We start from the raw sequence: 20,013 nt of genomic DNA on the forward strand, positions 1-20,013 counted from the left end.
ATACACAGAAGTATGTACTTTGGCCAATTAAAATTAAACGGGATAAGTTACAGAAGGAAACAATAGAGATACTAACATTACAGCATTTTTATTAGATTAAAATTTGCTACACTGATTTGTTTGTGTATTTTTTGCTCACTTGTCTATGCCAAGAAATTTGGAAGACAGCTACCTGGCCAACCAACTGGAAGAAATCCGTATTTATGCCTATTCCAAAGAAAGGTAATCCAACTGAATACAGAAATTATCGAACAATATCATTAATATCACACACAAACAAAATTTGCTGAAGATCATTCAAAAGCAGCTGCAGCAGTATTACCAACAGGAAACTGCCAGAAATTCAGACCGGATTCAGAAGAGGACGTGGAACCAGGGATATCATTGCTAATGTCAGATGGATCCTGGCTGAAAGCAGAGAACACCAGAAGGATGTTTACCTGTGTTTTACTGACTGTGCAAAGGCATTCCAACTGTGTGGATCATAACAAATTATAGATAATACTGAGAAGAATGGGAATTCCAGAACACTTAATTGTGCTCATGAGGAACCTGTACATAGATCAAGAGGCAGTTGTTTGGACAGAACAAGGAGATACTGAGTGGTTTAAAGTCAGGAAAGGTGTGTGTCAGGGTTGTATCCTTCCACCATACCTATTCAATCTGTATGCTGAGCAAGTAATCCAAGAAGCTGGACTATATGAAGAAGAATGGGGCATCAGGATTGGAGGAGGTCTCATTAACTATCTGCGTTATGCAGATGACACAACCTTGCCTGCTGAAAGTGAAGAGGACTTGAGGCACTGACTGATGAAGATCAAAGACCACAGCTTTCAGTATGGATTACACCTCAACATAAAGAAAACAAAAATCCTCACAACTGGACCAATAAACAACATCATGATAAATGGAGAAAAAACTGAAGTTGTCAAGGATTTCATTTTACTTGGATCCACAATCAACAGCCATGGAAGCAGCAGTCAAGAAATAAAAGACACGTTGCATTGGGCAAATATGCTGCAAAGGACCTCTTCAAAGTGTTGAAAAGCAAAGATGTCACCTTGAAGGCTAAGGTGCGCCTGGCCCAAGCCGTGGTGTTTTCAGTGGGATCACATGCATGTGAAAGCCGGACAATGAATAAGGAAGACTGAAGAAGAATTTATGCCTTTGAATTGTGGTATTGGTGAAGAATATTAAGCATACCATGGACTGCCAAAAGAATGAACAAAATCTGTCTTTGAAGAAGTACAACCAGAACGCTCCTTAGAAGTAAGGATGGTGAGACACCGTCTTACATACTTTGGACATGTTGTCAGGAGGGATCAGTCCCTGGAGAAGGACATCATGTTGGAAAGTACAGGGTCAGTGGAAAAGAGGAAGACCCTCAATGAGATAGACTGACATAGTGGCTGCAACAATGGGCTCAAGCATAACAACGATTGTAACGATGGCACAGGACCAAGCGGTGTTTCAGTCTGTGGTACACAGGATCGCTACGAGTCAGAGCCGACTCAACGGCACCTAACAACAACAACCCCTTCAATGACTGGTATATGGCTCACAGCTTTCTTTCCACTCTAATATTAACATCGTCATGGAAGACTTCAATGTTCAAGCTAACGACCTATCTGAGAGCCCATGTTCAAATTTCTTTGGTTTCCTTGACTCCAATAAAAGTTCATCCAACCCCCTCTTTATTAGTCTTACCCCATGACTACATACATGCTGGTCCTTACCCAGCACACTCTACTTCAGAAATCTTAAACCCCATTATTCACATCTCTGGCCAAATCTTTCCATGACTACAAACATGCTAGTCATTACCCGGCACACTCTACTTCAGAAATCTTAAACCCCATTATTCACATCTCTGGCCAAATCTTCCCATCCTTCTAGCACTCCCATTTCCTTATTTCGCATTCTATTTTTTCTTTAACCACATCCAGAAATACCCTTTGTTCTAAGTTCATTAATTATGAAGCTCAGTTTAGCAGAGGGAAAAAGACATGTAAACAAACAGCTACAATATCAATTGAAGTGTGTAGTAACAACAGCATGAGTACTACTCTCTATATAGATGGCATCCAGAAAGAAAGAAATACTTGGGGGCATGGGAGACATGGTTGGGGAGTGAGTTGTATCAAGGCTATACAAGTGAAGCATGTGGAGTCTTCAAAGAATAAATTGGCATATGCCAGGCAAAAGTCACAGCATGAGTATCACAGACCAAGGCTGTCAGGTACCACCATTCTACTACTCCAGGGGGCACCATTACTTTGTAACCTGTTCTTATAAAATGCCAAATAAAATTTTAAAAAAATTAAATAATCAGTTCTTTTAAATAAAGTTGTACTTTTCCTTTGTAAAAGCTTTTTATAAGAATTTTCAAATCTCATGTAGACCATACCAAGGTCATGTCACCTAAACCAAGGCCATACACAATGAGATAAGCATATAGTGAGAGTGTTTAGAAACTATGATAGCAAATTGATATTGCCATGGCAATTTTATATCTTGTAAAAGTACTGGTCTTTGATGGATTTGGGGGAAAAAAACAAAAAACTGGTCCTTCGCACAGAAAAGTTTGTGAAGTACTGACCTATGCTCTCATCATAATTAGAGAACGGTTGTGAAAAGCTCAAATGTCCACTCTATCTTCTCCAATCTGTGTTATAAATCTATCTAATTCCCCCATTTCCTCCCCAGGTCCTGAAGCAGGGTTCCAGTAATCAGGGCACACAGTGAGTTCAGTGGGCTATGTACACTTCCCATGCCATCTTCCAAGTCCCTGCGTACCTATTGGCATGAAGAGTCTGAGGAAAATGTAGGAGCTAAAGAATACTTCCCTTGTGCCCCCCGCCCCCACAAACAAAAAAATGTTGGTTGTGTTGTTTTTACCACTACCTTCCTTTCTCTCTTGCCTGCAGAGTTCAAGAGTACCCTGGGGAAAATGGAATTAAGGTCAAGAAATAAGCTAACTTCTCATTGGTCTTGAGATAGTTTATCAGCATTGCTGGGCCTAACCAAAAAAAAAAAAAGAGAGAGAGAGACTAAAGGCTTCCCATAGACTCCAGTGGGTTCCATTATCCACAAAGCGTCAAGGCATGCAAGAACACTGTGCACTCAGGAAGTCTCAGTAAATCAGAGACTTCATACCGCTAGAGCAAGAAGGAGGAGAGGGAAGCAGCTGGAGATGAGGCACAAGAAGCACATTACTCTGTTCACTTGGATTTATTTGTACAGAACTACAGAGGAGAGCACATTTTAATATCAGTCTGGGTACAGAGATATAACAAGTGCCTGAAGTGGCTCAGGGGCCCTGACAAAGAACCCAGAGCACTCTGGCATCTCAGAGAAACTTTCCAGGTCCACCTGGTACACTCTCTTCTCACCTCCCTTGCCCAGTGCTGGCACCTGTGGTTTCATCCTGTCACCTTGGTTGAACTGCCTGTCTGACTCTTGATTTCAGCCTCAACCAGGGTGTCATCTTTCTAACCATTCTTCTTGTCAAGCTCTGTAGTCCACAAGCTACTCCTGACTCATCTTACATCCAGCTCAGCGTCCTGGAAACCCCTGTCTGTCCCAGAGACACACTGGACAACAAACTGATATCGTGAAACTAAACTAGTGAGATACTGTGTTGTGCTTTTTCATGTATTGGCTACAGTTTATTATTATTATTTATAATAATAGGTTATTACCTATAATTATCTTATAAGGTAAGTATTAACCCATTTTATACCTGGAGAAATTAAGCTTCAAAAAGGTTATTACGGTCACATACGGTTTTTTTTTAATATTGCTGTTCTAAGCCATTGGTTCTTCTTTTTATAATATTTAATTGTATTTTTGGGGAAAGTTTACACAGCAGTTTTGGTAACCATTCAACAATTTCTACACAAATTGTTCAGTGACATTGGTTACATTCTTTACAGTGTGTGAACATTCTCATTTCCATTCTGGCTGTTCCGTTTCCATTAATCTAGTTTCCCTGCTCCCTTATATTCTCATCTTCATTTTAAAGTAATTGTTGCATTTTGGTTTCACAGAGATGATTTTTAAAGGTCACACACTCTTTTACGAAGTGGGTATGTGAGCAGCAGAACTAGGACTCCAACCTAGGTCCATCTGAATCCAGTATATATTACCTCCCCTGGTAAGGCAGAAACTAACATTTTGAAGCAATGATAAATTAAAACATGGCAGAGAGGCCTGGCAGTCTGCTTCTGTAAAGATTACAGCCAAGAAAACCCAATGGAATAGTTCTACTCTGTAAAACATGGGGTTGCCATGAGTCAGAATCGACTTGACAGCAAGGGGTAGTTTTTGGTAGTGCTAAAATACAAATACTCATTCCCTTATTTTTCTCTTGAAAACCATGTTATAAACCTTAAAGACCAGTTCAACTGGCACCCTATCTCTGAGCTACACCCTGGAAGAACTATTTTCTCCTTTTCACTTCGTGGATATTATGCTATTACCACACTATGAGTCATAGCCGCTTCCCCAGTAGCCTGTTAACCTCTGAAGAGTTATGCACCTCTAGCACTATACCTGGCTCATACTAGAGACCCGGTAAACATTTCCTGAATTAATTAGTTAATGAATTAGTTAAAGGAATATTCTCCCAATATGCACTACCTAGTGTCGGTGGTTGCCAAGCTTAGAATATTACCCAAAATGAAGCTCATTTCAAAATAAAATACATGAAAATATATTTATGCCAGCGAATCAGCAAAACACCTCCAGAAAATAATAATTTGGGGGATAAAAAGCTCTTACCAACAAAAAGTTTAAAGTAGAAACAAGAATACCAAGATTACAACACATTTCCAAAACAAAACAAAAGGAAACATATGTTCCCTGAACTAGATTCAAAAATAAGACCCGAACTTCTGCTATTTCACTATTTTCTTGGGACTAGTCATTTTCTGTTTTGGGTGATTTCACTGAGATTTTTAATACCTAATTTTACAAGTGGATGTGTGAAATTTAAAGACTTATTGTAAATGCTAGTTTAGGAGAAATTATAAAATTTATAGCTCTGTTAATTTACTATAAAATGTAATGCTATGTTATGGCTAAAAATTGAAGAGTGGTTAATTACCTACATGAGAGAAAAAATGAGCAAATTCATAATTTGGAGTTCCATTTCCACTTCCATTACAAAAAATTATTACTTATCAGAGCAAGTAATGTTCAGCAGTAGTCCTTGAAAGCAATACTAAATGTTGAATGCAAATATTTCATGGATGTCAATGAGGCACAAGGACCAGACCTTGGCTGTGCTCCTACCATCAAGAATTCAACAACAGGCAATATGGGAAAGCTGTTTCATCTCTAGGGACCACCATCAAAATTCTAAAAAAGCAGATTTCAAAAAATTTGGGGAGTCAAATTTTGTGGAAGCAAGAAAAATTGAGTCATGACAATTAAATGCAATACGAGGTCCTTGAATGATACTGCATTCCCCCTCCCTCACCCAAAAAAGGACATGTTAGGACAACTGGGGAAATCTGGCTCTAAGCTGTACATTAGATAATAACATTGCATCAAAGTTAAATTCCTTGAGTGTTACATTATGGTTATGCAGAAGGATGTCCTTGTTCTTAGGAGATATACACTGAAGTATTTAGGATTCCTAAAAGGTTCTGTAAAAAAAATAAATGTGTGTGTGTGAGAGAGAGAGAGAGAGAAAGGGAAGAGAGCGTGCAAGTGTGGCAAAATACTAACAACTGGGAACTCTAGATAAAGGACACATACAGGTGTTTGCTGAACTATTTTTATACTTTTCTCTAAGGTTGGCATTTTTCAAAACAAGATAGTAGGGTAAAAAAAAAATCAGGCAGAGGTCTGACTTCATGATGCAAGGCATTTTTTAAGGTTGATGGGACTTTGTTTTTTTTCATTCAGAGACAAAGTCATGGAGGGAAACCATTATAATCTTTTAAAAAACCTACCATACAAATCTAAAAAGAGATGGCCATATTAAAGGATTAATATCAAATAGTGTTATGACTCTATAAAGCTTTTTTTCTGATAGGGAAAGCACAGGGCTGAGGGTTTTGTTTTGTTTTAAACCACACTCAATAGAAAAAGGCTGAGCACTAACATTTTTGAGAGCCTAGACACTCTTCTGAGGACTATAAAAACTATCTGTTTTAGTCATGGAAACCCTGGTGGAGTAGTTGTTAAGTGCTACCGGCTGTTAACTAAGAGGTTTGCAGTTTGAATCCACCAGGCGCTCCTTGGAAACTCTACGGGGCAGTTCTACTCTGTCCTATAGGGTCACTATGAGTCGGAATCAACTCGACGGCAGTGGGTTTGGTTTTTGGGTCTTAGTCATCTAGTGCTGCTGTAACAGAAATACTATAAGTAGATGGCTTTAACAAAGAGAAATTTATTCTCTCATGGTCTAGGAGGCTAGAAGTCCAAAATTCAGGGTGCCAGCTCTAGGGGAAGGCTCTCTCTTTCTGTCTGTTCTGGGTGAAGGTCCTTGTCATCAATCTTCCCCTGGTCTAGGAGCCTCTAAGCGCAGGAACCCTGGGGACCAAAGGAAGGGCTCTGCTCCTGGAACTGTTTTCTTGGTGGTATTAGGTCCCGTGTGTTTCTGCTGGCTTCTCTCTTTTATATCTCAAAAGAGAGTGACTCAAAATACAACCTAATCTTGTAGATTGAGTTCTGCCTCATTAACATAACTGCCTCTAATCCTGCCTCTTTATCATCATAGAGACAGGATTTACAACATAAAGGAAAATCATATCAGATGACAAAACGGTGGACAGTCACACAATACTGGGAATCATGGCCTAGCCAAGTTGACACACATTTTTGGGGGACACACTTCAATCCATAACACCATCCAACTTAACCCTCACAACAAGCTCGAATATAGATGTTGAGATCCCAAACTGAAAGAAAGGAAAATAAAAAAGTAAAATTCTCATGAGAAAAATAACTTACATGCAAACTCACACAGTAAGTGGGAGGTTTGAATTCGAGCCTGTGTAACTCCAAACCCTAGGATCTTTCCAATAAACATGCCAGATAAACAATGACGCAAAAGGATCACTGTTTGCTTTGTTTTACTCTTCCAAGATTTGTTGAGTTGCTACTTCTACTACTAAAATTAATTTTTAATAATAATTACAACAATAAATGATACATGATTTCCATTTTTCTACAAAAAAGAGTAATCTTCCAAAACAGAAAGATTCCTAAAAGGTTCAGTAAAAAAATAAAAATGCATGTGTGTGTGTGTGTGTGTGTGTGTGTGTGTGTGTATGTGTATGAAAGAGAGAGAGAGAAGAAGAAGAAAGCATGCTAATGTGGCAACACAGTAACTGGGGCATCTAGGTAAAGGATATACAAGCTTTGTTGAGCTATTTTTAAACTTTTCTGTAAACCTGACCTTTTTCAAAATAAAATGTTGGGGTAAAAAAAAATTCAGGGATATTATTTACTTTTAAGACCATTAACTATGTTTCTATTGAAAGAATTTTTATGTCATGAAGACAAAAGGTCTCAATACTGATTCTCCCTTGTTCTTCCCTCCTCATTTCCACCACTGCTCATAAACGACTGTACACACTACATTAGAATACAATCATGTTTGATAGCTTGGGATAGTTTGGGATAAGTTTGATGCCTTACTGGTGTAAATATAATCTCCCATTACACAAAAGGTATGACAATCTACACATGTTTTCAGCATTTAAAATAAGCATGCCTTCAGATGACAACAAGTTCAGAAGGGTAAAGTAGATACCATCCCAATATAGCATATTTTCCTAAATCCTGTCTTTGTCTTTATAGACCTGGCTCATACATGGTAACAGTAAATTATACCAGTAACTGCCCACAAATTAAAAATAAAATTTAACTTTAAATATCTGTAATATTATATAGCACAAGGTAATCTTACAAAATAAATTACTCATTTGGACTATATAAACTCCAAAGAAGGTCTGTTTGAAATGTTTTTCTTATGTTTTCAACACAAAATTTCCAGTTACATTTAAAAGAAAGAGTTATTTTCTCAAACCAAATGTAGTAACACTTGATTTGTCCTCTATTATCAGAGAAGGTATCCATTCCACGGAGGTGATTTTCCAAATAAATGTTTATCTATTTCAATGCTCAAACTTATCTTACCTAAGATAATTTTAGATAGAAATGCTCTTAATTGTATCCCACAAACAATATGCTGAACCTAATTTAATCACTTGTCAATGTCTAGACTTGTTAATAATGTCTAAGATCTATCACTGTGAATATGTATCAGGAAACTGTGGTATATTTAAGACAGTAATAGTCTCAGGGACATTAGCAAATGTAAAAATTTGCTCCTATTCTAAATGGCTGTGTAACAAGTTCTTATATCTGCATTTTTAGAGTTTTCCTGTCCCTTATTAAAAACTCTCACTCATCACTGTTTTTAGAGTGCCCTTCACTCATCTTCACCGCTTCTACACTGTGGCTGAAAATCAGATAGCCATGCTGTTGTTACATGTTGTTGAGTCGAAGTTCGACTCATAGAGACTCCATGTGACAGTAGAACTGCCCCCTAGGGTTTTCAGTGGGTGGTGGTTTTTAATCTTTATGGGAGCAGATTGCCAGGCTTTCTTCTGTGAAGTTGCTGTCTGGGTTGGAACGACCAAGCTTGCAGTTAGCAGCCAAACACTTAACTATGGCATCGCCAGGGCTCCATTTTATCAAGAACAAGAATAAACAAACTGGGATGAGAGTTTCCACTTAAAAGGTACAATCGTCTCAGCACACAGTGAGAATTTATGTTTAGCCACTAAGAGATCATTTTCAATTATTTCTCAGGTCTTAATTATATATTACATAGCTGTGTTTTTTGGTAAAATGACTGCCAGATAAATTATTACACTACATCAATTATTATCTTCACACCTGGATGTCCAATACTGCTTTCATTTTTTAAATATTACTGTAAGTGAGCAAAATCCGTAATATAGTCAGGCTTACCTGAGGCACGCCTTGTGAATCGGTTTATTACTGGAGCTAAAAGAAAAAGCAGAATAATAGGATTAGATAAAAATCTAATTTTCCCAAAACCCCAAACTGGTAAGTTATCCCATAATTTAAGTAGGAGAAAAATACAAATGATTAAATAACACAAAAGAAAATACCACAAATATATGAAAATAAAATGTTTAAATTTACTAGTAATCAAAGAAATATAAATTAAAATCAGTATTTTACCTATTAAATTAAACAAACAAACAAAAATGGCTTAAACCCACTGCCTTCGGGTCGATTCCGACTCACAGCGACCCTATAAGTCAGAGTAGAACCACCTGTAGGATTTCCAAGGAGCAGCTGGTGGATTTGAACTGCAGACCTTTTGGTTAGCAGCCCAGTTCTTAACCACTGTATCACCAGGCCTCCATGTATTAAATTAGTCCTCTCAAAACACCTTAATAAAAATCCCTCATTATAGAGAGCTGAAACTACTTAACTAGGAACCGTGTAAATCTATGCAATGCCTTTGGAAAACAATTTACAAAAGCAATTACATCAAGTGCCATAAAAGGTTTGTGTCCTTTGTTTAAGCAGTCTGACTTTTGAAGATTTATCTTAAATAAATACAACTAAAGGAAAAACTACATATGTATAAATATGTTCAGCAGCAGCATTTTTTTTTTTTTTAATGAAAAAACCAGAAATAAAGTTCACAAATGTCCAAGAATGCTGAAATCATTGTTAGGTCAGGCACAGCATATTGCTGGTATTCTCAGAGTTATATTTGTGCAGCCCAGAGGTCCATGACATGCAAATCTGTACACTGGTGGCTGCATTTCAGGCTGGTGTATGGAAGTGCATCACTCAGCTGGCAAGCCTACCATCTCCCCACTCAGCTCTGTCTTCTTGGTTTTATTTACATAGTTACGGCAAGAAGTGAGTTAAAAAACACACACACAAAAAGCATCCTCATTTTTTTAGGCATGCAGGTAAGTTTACAGTTCATATTATACACAGGAAAGACATAATGGACTACATACTACAGCGGCAGAGTGTCATGGTCTACTATAACACACATGGATTCAGTACTTTTATTTAAAACAGTAATTATGGAAATTGTTTACACTACAGAAACAGGACAAATAAAAAAGAAAACTTTAATTTTTTATCAGCTGTACGGCTCGACTGCATGAAAAATATGCACAGGAAAAGTATAAGAAGTAAACTTTGACTCCTAACTGTTGGCCAGATACTTCACATTAAGCCCTACAATCATGCTACTAGATATCAGCATTTTCATACTACTGAGGAAGAAATTTTACATTAAGGCTCAGAGAAATTGGATTAATTTACTTTAGATTACATGCCCACCCCACAGCAGAGCTGGAGAATTTGAACCTAGGAGCATCTGGCACCAAAATGCTGCCTCACAGAGAAAAGAAAGTGAAAATACCAATTCCTAAGATTGCACAATAATGGACAAATATTTTTCTCCATTTTGATTTATATTGCTACTATAGATTAACTTGTGAAAGAAATAATTCACGACTGCAACTATTAAAATATTATAGTTTACAGCAAAATTGTATCTTCCAAGTTGATCAAGAGAGAAAACATCTCCACTATTTATATTTCAAAATAATTTGAGTCATTTATTTGCACAATCATATATTACTTATATAAACATCTTCCACCAGTTTTCTTAGACACTTTCAAATCCCTTTTCACAACTCCTTCAGGACCTAGTCTCCTAAAGAAAGCCTACCGTACAAGCTACAAGGACAGTCAATGGAGACAAAGTGCAAAAAACTCAACCACAGGAATGTGACACAGTGCAGGCAGATAAAGCCTGGGGCAAAAACAGAGTAGACGTCCTCTGCCCTCCTGCTCCCTCTACCCTCTCACAGAGCTGTGGCTAAGAGCTTCTGGTTTGAAATGTCTAGTAGTCTTTGTTCTCCTGGGGTCCCTTAGGTTTTTGCGTCTGTGAAGTGTATAAGGCACAGATTTTCAACGCCAGGGGCATCATGGTCTAGAAAGGTTTTCTAAATTTGTGAGGGCAGTTTCGATTGTCACAATAATTCAGAGGACACTCTTGGCATTTGGCAAACAAGCTCCAAGATACTAATAATCCACAATGTACAGAACCGTGCTATACAGTATAGAACTGTCCCACATCCCACACAACTTTCGTCCTGCGCCGCTTTCAAAGATCCCACTAGGCATTCATGCAGGCAAAGAAGCCAGTTTATAACAATCTGAGCTTTGATCCTAAAACTGTTTTACATACAAACATGAATCTTTTATGCAGTTTTTAATATACATGAATTCTCCAAGATCCTATTTTGTGTTGTTTGGAATTTTACTAATAAACTTTCACCATTTTAGAAAATCACATCACTGCGTCAACAGCACTTATAGTATTTGAACTGCCAGTACAATATACCCTGATCAGACTATATTTGCAGCTTTCATATTCTTAGTGATTCTACACGCAAGTGTGAGCATCTGACTACATAACGTCTTCTTGCGTACCTACTGAAGCATATACTTACTGAAAAACATTTTACTTAATCTAACTTATTTTCCTTTATTTCTTTTATATTTTTGTTAGACATTACGCTAATTTTTAAATTGTGGGTAGACATAATTATATGACCATAATTTTCATTCCACTATTGTAAATGAGGCATTGGGTCAGACAGGGTTGAGAAGACTGAGTGCACCAGGCTAATGGTATGCACTGAGTAGTCACGGCAAACACTGGGTTCGGACAATTACCGTGAATCCAATCACTCAGGCTCCATAATCCACTTGCAGGGATGAAATACAAGTGTTTCCTGCGCACACTTTTGGAAAGTTAACACTAACCTTCACAATTTTTCTAGGTTTTCTGTCTACAGCTACCAAAATCGAGAAGAAAGTTGAGATTCAGGAAAATAAAGAAATGTGTATCTGGCCAGGGCCTGCCCAGCGTTTTCTCTTCAGGAGCCTAAGTGAAGGGAAGAGGGAGGAGAAGATAGTGAGGAACAACACTGCGGCATTCATGTACTGACCTGTGAGATGGTGAGGGCTAGGGCACAGACAGGGCACTGACTGAGTGGCAGTCAGGACACTGGCGTCTTCTACCATGACTTCTACTACTACCATTACTGGCCTTGTCACCTCCCATGAAACCTTGGATGAATCATGTAACTAGGATTTAACTCCTCAACTTATCAAGTATGGAAAGTGAGACCTGCCCCTCTTCTTCCAGGGGGGGTTTTGGGAAGAAAAAACAAACTAAAGATCTTTCAAAGTTCTTGTAAACTAAAAATTCCTGTTCAAATGTAAGGGATTGATGGGTATATATTGGGAGCTAATACTGCCATCTTTAAAACCCAAAAAGTAAACAACAATACAAATTCTCAAAAAAATTAACAAAGTTCTGAGAACATGCTATGACATGGATGAACCCTGAAAATGTTACACTAAGTGAAATGAGTCAGACACGAAAGGACAAATACTGCACGATCCCACTTCTATGAAATATCCAGAATAGATGACTGCATAGAGACAAACTTTATCAGTGGTTACCAGGGGTTGTGTGAGAGGGTTTGGGAGTTATAGCTGAAGAGGTATTGATTTTGTTTGAGGTAATAAAAAACTTTCGGAAATAAATAGTGGTAATAGCAAGACATGGTAAATGTAATTAATTTAACTGTCACTGAGTTATATACTTAAAAATGGTTAAAATGGAAGTTTTTTTTAAAGAGATGTCTGTGTGTGTGCATGTTTAAAAAAATACATAGCGAACACACCAATTTGACAAGTTTTACATGTACAAGTCAGTGGCATTGGTTACACTGTACATTTTGCCACTGTTCTCGATACCATTTTCCAAATTATTTCACCATTGTTAATATAAACTCACAGCCATCTAAGCCTCTCATCTAACCTTTGAATTGCTGTTGTCAATTTGATCGCATACAGTTGATTCTATAAAAAAGCACAATATTCAAGGCAAACATTCTTTACTAATTAAACTAAACAATTATTTGGTTTAAAGATGACTTCAGGGCATAGTTTTGGTTTAAGGTTTAAAGATTTTTTCAGGCAATAGCTTCAGGGATCCTCCAGCCTCAAAGGCTCCTGAAAGTCTGGATTCCATGAGCATTTGAAATTCTGTTCCACATTTTTCCCCCTTGTGATCAGGATTCTCCTATAGACTCTTTCATCCAATAGTGTTAAGAAAATGGTAAACTTTTAATATATATATTTTACCACGATAAAACTTAAAAAGCAAAGTTTACATATGAAGATGTTTTAAAAATGACAAGTCAAATTAAACTGTCTCAAACTCCTTGCTTCCATCTTTAGACTTTCTTATTCTATGAATATTCTGTAGCGTATATATATATACACACAGAAAAGTGTTCATATACCCTGAAATGAAATACACACAATAATCTTGGACTCAGCTGAATAATTAGCATCCCTATTTTTTGTTATCCTTCTATTAGTCACCTTTTCTAGTAACAAACACTTTCTGAATCTGTTAACTGTCTAAAAGACATGTTTATACACATATACAAACAGAAGCAATGTTAGAAGCTAGGAGAACATAAAAAGAAAAAAAAATACAAAACTTATTATCTGCCTGAGGAAACAGATATGATTTAAGAATATATTAAACTTCTAATATTTTCAAGAGATATAACTTAAGATCTTAGTAAATTCTCAAGGAAAAATATAGAAATATAAACATAGGCTTGACTTTCTCCCAAATGCCACTGCAGTGGAATACTGAGAATCTTGTGTTCCTATGAATATCTTCACGTTTGTCTCACTAGGGATGCTTTCCGTTCCCAAACTATATTCCACTAGTTTAGTTTTAACCCCCATGCTCCCAGGAGGCACAGAAGTGTAACTGACTCAACTCTTCTTTAATCCTGGAGTATCCTTACAAGAAAAACCCTCCATTACTTGAGGTAAACTGAATGAGTCTCTTTATTCTTTGCAGTAAGAACAGCCTGACACACCTGCCCCTGAGTTTGCCACTTGTCTGTGAGCGTGGTGCCAGCAGAAATTGCTTATCTTCTCACCTCTTTATGCCCAAAGCCTAACACAGTGTCTAGCAGATAAACCAAAACCGAACTCCTTGCTGTTGAGTCAATTCTTACTCGTGGTGACCCCATGTGCTACCGAGTAGAATCGTGCTCCACAGGGTTTTCTTGGCTGTACTCTTTTCAGAAGCAGATCGCCTGGCAGATAAGAGATCTAAATAAATACCTGCAGCATGAATAAAAGAAGCCCTGGTGGTACAGTGGTTAAAGCACTCGGCTGCTAATCGAAAGATCAGCAGTTCAAACCTACCAGCTACTTTGCGGAAGAAAGATGTGGCAGTCTGCTTCCGTAAAAATTACAGCCTCGGAAACCCCATGGGGCAGTTCTACTAGGGTCACCATGAGTCAAAATTGACTCAACAGCAAAAAAATAATATTTTAAGGGTAGTATAAATCAATAAACTCTGTGAAGTAAGCAGAGCAAGTCTCCTAGTTCCCACTTATTTTAATGCTTTATTCAGTGCTAATGCTGGCTGAGGTGGTTAAGAGCTTGGCTGCGAACCAAAAGGTCGGCAGTTCAAATCCACCAGCTGCTCTTTGGGAACCCTCTGGGGCAGCTGTATTGTCCTGTAGGGTCGCTATGAGTCAGAATCGACTCGACAGCAACAGGTTCTTTTGGTGGTGCAGTGTTTAAGCACTCAGCTGCAAAACAAGAAGTCTAGTTATAAAAGAGGTCAGCGATTTGAAACTACCAGCTACTCCGTGGGAGAAAGATGTGACAGTCTGTCTCCAAAAAGATTACAGTCTTCGAAACCCTATGGGGTGGTTCTACGCTGTACTATAAGGTCACTGTAGTTCAGAACCGACTTGACAGCACTGGATTTGGTTGCTGTGTTGGTATCCTTCTATTAGTCACCTTTTCTAGTGATAAATGCTTTGGTTTGGCATCTGTTAACAGTCTAAATAAAATATTCTAGAAATTGTGTGAACTGAAACCATTTAAGCTAATCATTTCTAACAGAGAAAACACTTAGTTCAGAATAAATTAATTTCTCTGACTCCTGTGCTTCAAAAATTCAAAGGAAAATTAGGCTCACCCTTGAACCAAGGAAGAATGAACTTTTAAAGAAGATAATACCAAACAAGCAAGCAAACAGCTACAATATCAACAAAAAAAAAAATCCTGAAATATTTTTCTAATTAAATGTTAGACACAATTTTCAAGCTTCTTTATACATGTTTAATTCCTGGTATTGAAAAGAACCACTTATTTTATGTATTTTTTGTTAAAGCATGGTGAGCCTTAATTACTTTTAAAAACACTCAGAGATACGCCATGCCACTACTGTGCGAGCCCTCGAGGTGTTTCCAGTTACGTGGTACCTAAGAATCTGCTGAGGTTCAGCTACCGGAGGGGCTCAAGGATATCAGGACAGAATCCCATTGAAGGGTGTGCTGCAAAGCTTCACCAACTAGGTCCTAAAGAGACACAAACTATGAACCACACACAATCAATGTACTTAGGATCAGACATAAGGTGAACTGTTTGGGAAGCAGACATTTGTGGCATCGATTTTGTTCTTGTTTTTTGATTATACAGCATGTGCCACAAAGATCAGGTGTCCAATTACCTGGACATGTGCAGCAAGGCTGGAAGTGGGGCAGAGCAAGATAAAGTAAGGACGCTTCAGCTTTTACACAGTGCTGACTTCAAGGACCACTAAAAGTTGTACATTTGCATTCTTTTCATCCATAAAGTGAACCCCTTAAAATATAACCGATATTTTAGAATATCAAATAAAATATAACTATTAAACTAAAAAAAACTAGGGGGGAAAAACTCTTCTACGTACTTTTGCTTATGAATGAACATGATTCTCCACTTTTTAATTCATGAGGACTCTACCAACCCTCTTAGGAAAGAAAGAAAAATCGTTTCAGCTAGCAGACTCTTAAGGTGGCTAAGCTCATAAAATCACACCATTTGAATCAACTTTATTGAGTTGACTCAATAACAATGCTGAGATAAAGGTTCCCAAATATTTTCAGGACTTTAAAGTGTGGGTTTAGAAGAGGAGTAGAAAGAGGTAGGAAAGGTCACTGTCAAAACTACATAAATGCAATCTGTGCTTCTCTGTACCCTAAACTGTCTCTTCTAAACCTACACGATCAAATACATGTAAAGGGCAGATTCACGACGATCAATGTTCTAAGAGTAAACAATCCAGACTAGACTACTAAAAATACTATTTTTGCCAAAAACCACAGAGTTCAAATTGCCATACATCCAAAAAGTTACAACAAAACAGCTTCAAACACCAAACTAAACTCATTGCCATAGAGTTCATTCCAACTCATAGCTACCCTAGAGGTCAGAATGGAATTGCCCCCATAGGGTTTCCAAGTAGTGGCTGGTGGATTCAAACTGCCAACCTTTTGGTTATCAGCCGTAGCCCTTAACCACTGGGCCACCAGGGCTCAAAACAGCTCCAGAAAGGGGAAATTAGAAAAAACATAAGTGCTTTGAAATGAAGACCAACTGAAAAAACAATCAGGGAATGTGATTAAAGCTGGCCTATTCATAAAAGCACAGTTATGGAAAATACCTATAATCAAAACCTGCAACTCCACAGAATGAAGCTATTTGTAATATTCCAGTCTCAGCTCAAATGACCCCTCCTCAGGAAACCTTTTTTCTGAACACCCTGTTTAAAGTAGCACCCTTTAGTCCCTCTCAATCACATCATTTTGTTTCATTTTCCTCAGTCAGTGCTATTTAAAAATATCTAGTCCACTGTATTTATGGCCTGTTTCCTCCCATGCTAGACTGTAAATCTCATGAGGACAGGGTCCTTCCTTCTGGGTCTGCTTCACCATTGCATCCCCAGTAGCCAGAACACTGCCCAATATATTGTAGGCTCAACAAATGCTGCTGAATGAATAATGCTAACGAAAACTTATAGGAGTGCTTATTGACACCCAAAGATAATTATTTGGAGAAATGTAAGTGATGTTTTGTGCAAGTATTAAGTTTGTGAAACTCAATTTAAAATACAATATTGTTGAAAACATAAAACAGACTTAAAACAGCAGCGCTTGACTAACCTTTGGCTTTTTGTACAAGCAGCAAAAAGCAATCACATTTACGTCCCATAATTATGAAAATGCAACCTGGATTTGAGTCTCTAACAACAATACTGAAAAATTTCACAAGGTAATCAGAGTAGAATGCTATGGCACTTCCCAATTAAAAACATGGAAAGGAGAATTTTAACAGAATCCATATTTCCCATTATTATTTTTTACTGCGGTACAATAATTGCAAAGAAATAAAAGGCATCCTGTTAGAAAGGAAGGATTACAGGTAGCATAATTACTTATAAAAACATAAGAAATCTGTAAAAAGACTAATAATAAGTAACTTCGGCAAGGTTGTAAGGTGTAACGTAAAGGTCAATATATAAGAATCAATTGTCCTCTAGTACAGTGCTGAATAGATGTGGTAAGCCTAGACATACTTGCCTTGCTTCCAATCTTAGGAGGAAAGCATTCAGTCTTTTACCATTAAGTGTGATGCAAACTTTCATCATGAAGTATGACGTTTTTCAAAGTTGAACTTTGTTAGATTGAGGAAGTTCCTTCGCTGCTATCCCTACTTTGTTGAAAGTTTTTATCAGAAGTGGGTGTTGAATTTTATCAAATGCACTTTATACATTTACCGGTGTTTTTCTTCTTTATTCCTTTAATTTGGTAAATGACAGCCATCAACCTTCAAATGTTAAAATAGTATTTCTGGGATAAAGCCCACTTGAACACATTTAAAACAGTAGCTTTAAAGTCCTTGATTGCTACTTCCATTACCTCAGTCATCTCAAGGAATGTTTTTATTGACTTTTTTTTTCTGTATTATGGGTTAAGTTTTTCAACTTTTTCACGTATCTAGTAATTTTCATTGTAGGCTGGACAGTATGTATGATCACTGATGTTGTTGTTAGGTACTGTCAAGTCAGTTTCAACTCATAGTGACCCTACGCACAATATAACGAAACACACAGCCCGGTCCAGCACCATCCTCACAGTTATTGCTATGTTTAAGCCTATTGTTCCAGCTGCTGTGTCAATCGATCCTGTTGAGGGTCTTCCTGTTTTTCACTGACCCTGTACTTTGCCAAGCATGCTGTCCTTCTCCAGTAACTGATCCCTCCTGATAACATGTCCAAAGTATGTGAGAAGTAGTCTAACCATCCTTGCTTCTAAGGAGCATTTAGGTTGTACTTCTTCTAAGGCAGATTTATTCATTCTTCTGGCGCCCATGGTATGCTCAATATCCTTTGCCAACACCACAATTCAAAGGTGCCAATTCTTCTTCAGTTTTCCTTATTCATTGTCCAGTTTTCGCATGCATATGAGGCGACTGAAAACACCACACCTTAGTCCTCACGGTGACATCTTTGCTTTTCAACAATGAGATGCATCTTTTCATTTCTTGACTGCTGCTTCCACGGGTGTTGATTGTGGATCAAAGCAAAATGAAACCCTTGACAATCTCAATCTTTTCTCCATTTATTATGATGTGGCTTTTTGGTCCAGCTGTGAGGATATTTGTTTTGTGTTGAGATGTAATCCATACTGAAGGCTGTGGTCTCTGATCTTCATTAGTAAGTGATTCAAGTCCTCTTCACTTTCAACAAGCTTGTGTCATCTGTATAACGCAGGTTGTCAGTGAGTCTTCCTCCAATCCTGATGCCCTGTTCTTCATACAGTCCAGTTTCTTGGATGATTTGCTCAGCATACAGACTGAATACATATGGTGAAAGGATACAATCCTGACGCACACCTTTCCTGACTTTAAACCATGCAGTATCCCTTTGTTATATTCGAACAACTGCCTCTTGATCCATGTATAGATCCCTCATGAGTACAATTAAGTGCTCCGGAATTCCCATTTTCCACAATGTTATCCATAATTTGTTATGATCCACACAGTCGAATGTTTTAGCATAGTCAATAAAACACAGGTAGACATCTTTCTGGTATTCTCTGCTTTCAGCCAGGATCCATTTGACATCAGCAATGATACCTCTGGTTCCACATCCTCTTCTCAACTGGCTTGAATTGCTGGCAGTTCCCTATTGATACACTTTTGTAGCTGATTTTGAATGATCTTCAGCAAATTTTGCTTGCATGTGATATTAATGATATTGTTCAATAATTTCCACATTCAGTTGGATTACCTTTCTTGGGAACAGTCATGAATATGTATCTCTTCCAGTCAGCTGGCCGGGTAGCTGTCTTCCAAATTTCTTGGCACAGGTGAGTAAACACTTCCAACAATGCATCCGTTTGTTGAAATATCTCAGTTGGCATTTCATCAACTCCCAGAGCCTTGCTTTTCATCAATGCCTTCGGTGCAGCTTGGACTTCTTCCTTCAGTACCATCAATTCCTGATCATGTTACCTCCTGAAATGGCTGAACATTGTTGTTTTTTCTTTTGGTATAGTGGCTCTGTGTATTCCTTCCATCTTCTTTTGATGCTTCCTGCATCGTTTAATATTTTCCCCGTAGGATCCTTCAGTATTGCAACTTGAGGCTTGAATTTTTCCTTCAGTTCTTTCAGCTTGAGAAATGCTGAGCGTGTTCATTCCTTTTGGTTTTCTATTTCCAGGTCTTTGCACATGTCATCATAATACTTTACTTTGTCTTCTCAAGCTGCCCTTGGAAATCTTCTGTTCACCTCTTTAACTTCATCATTTTTTCCTTTTGCTTTAGCTACTCGACATTCAAGAACAAGTTTCAGAGTCTGTTCAGACTCCCATTTAGATCATTTCTTTCTTTCCTGTCTTTTTAACGACCTCTTGCTTTCTTCAAGTATGGTATCCTTGATGTCATTCCACAACTCGTCTGGTCTTTGGTCATTCGTGTTCAATGCGTCAAATCTATTCTGAGATGATCTTTAAATTCAAGTGGGATAGGTTTAAG

General features: G+C 37.8%; 1 protein-coding gene and 1 long non-coding RNA gene across 2 annotated transcripts in view; one reads left to right on the top strand and one right to left on the bottom strand.

The window, feature by feature from the left end:
- Positions 1–1,610, top strand: part of LOC126081518 (uncharacterized) — a 52,353-nt gene extending 50,743 nt beyond the window's left edge. The window contains exon 4 of the long non-coding RNA XR_007518414.1: positions 154–1,610. This is a non-coding gene — a long non-coding RNA (uncharacterized LOC126081518). The remainder of the gene's footprint in view (positions 1–153) is intronic.
- PRKAR2B (protein kinase cAMP-dependent type II regulatory subunit beta) overlaps positions 1–20,013 on the bottom strand; it is a 96,559-nt gene that overhangs the window by 60,269 nt on the left and 16,277 nt on the right. Inside the window, exon 2 of the mRNA XM_049893479.1 lies at positions 8,995–9,030. Coding sequence (XP_049749436.1) covers positions 8,995–9,030 — 36 coding nt within the window. The remainder of the gene's footprint in view (positions 1–8,994; positions 9,031–20,013) is intronic.

This window comes from Elephas maximus, chromosome 8, assembly GCF_024166365.1.
Source record: "Elephas maximus indicus isolate mEleMax1 chromosome 8, mEleMax1 primary haplotype, whole genome shotgun sequence".
NCBI classification, from domain to species: Eukaryota; Metazoa; Chordata; class Mammalia; order Proboscidea; family Elephantidae; genus Elephas; species Elephas maximus.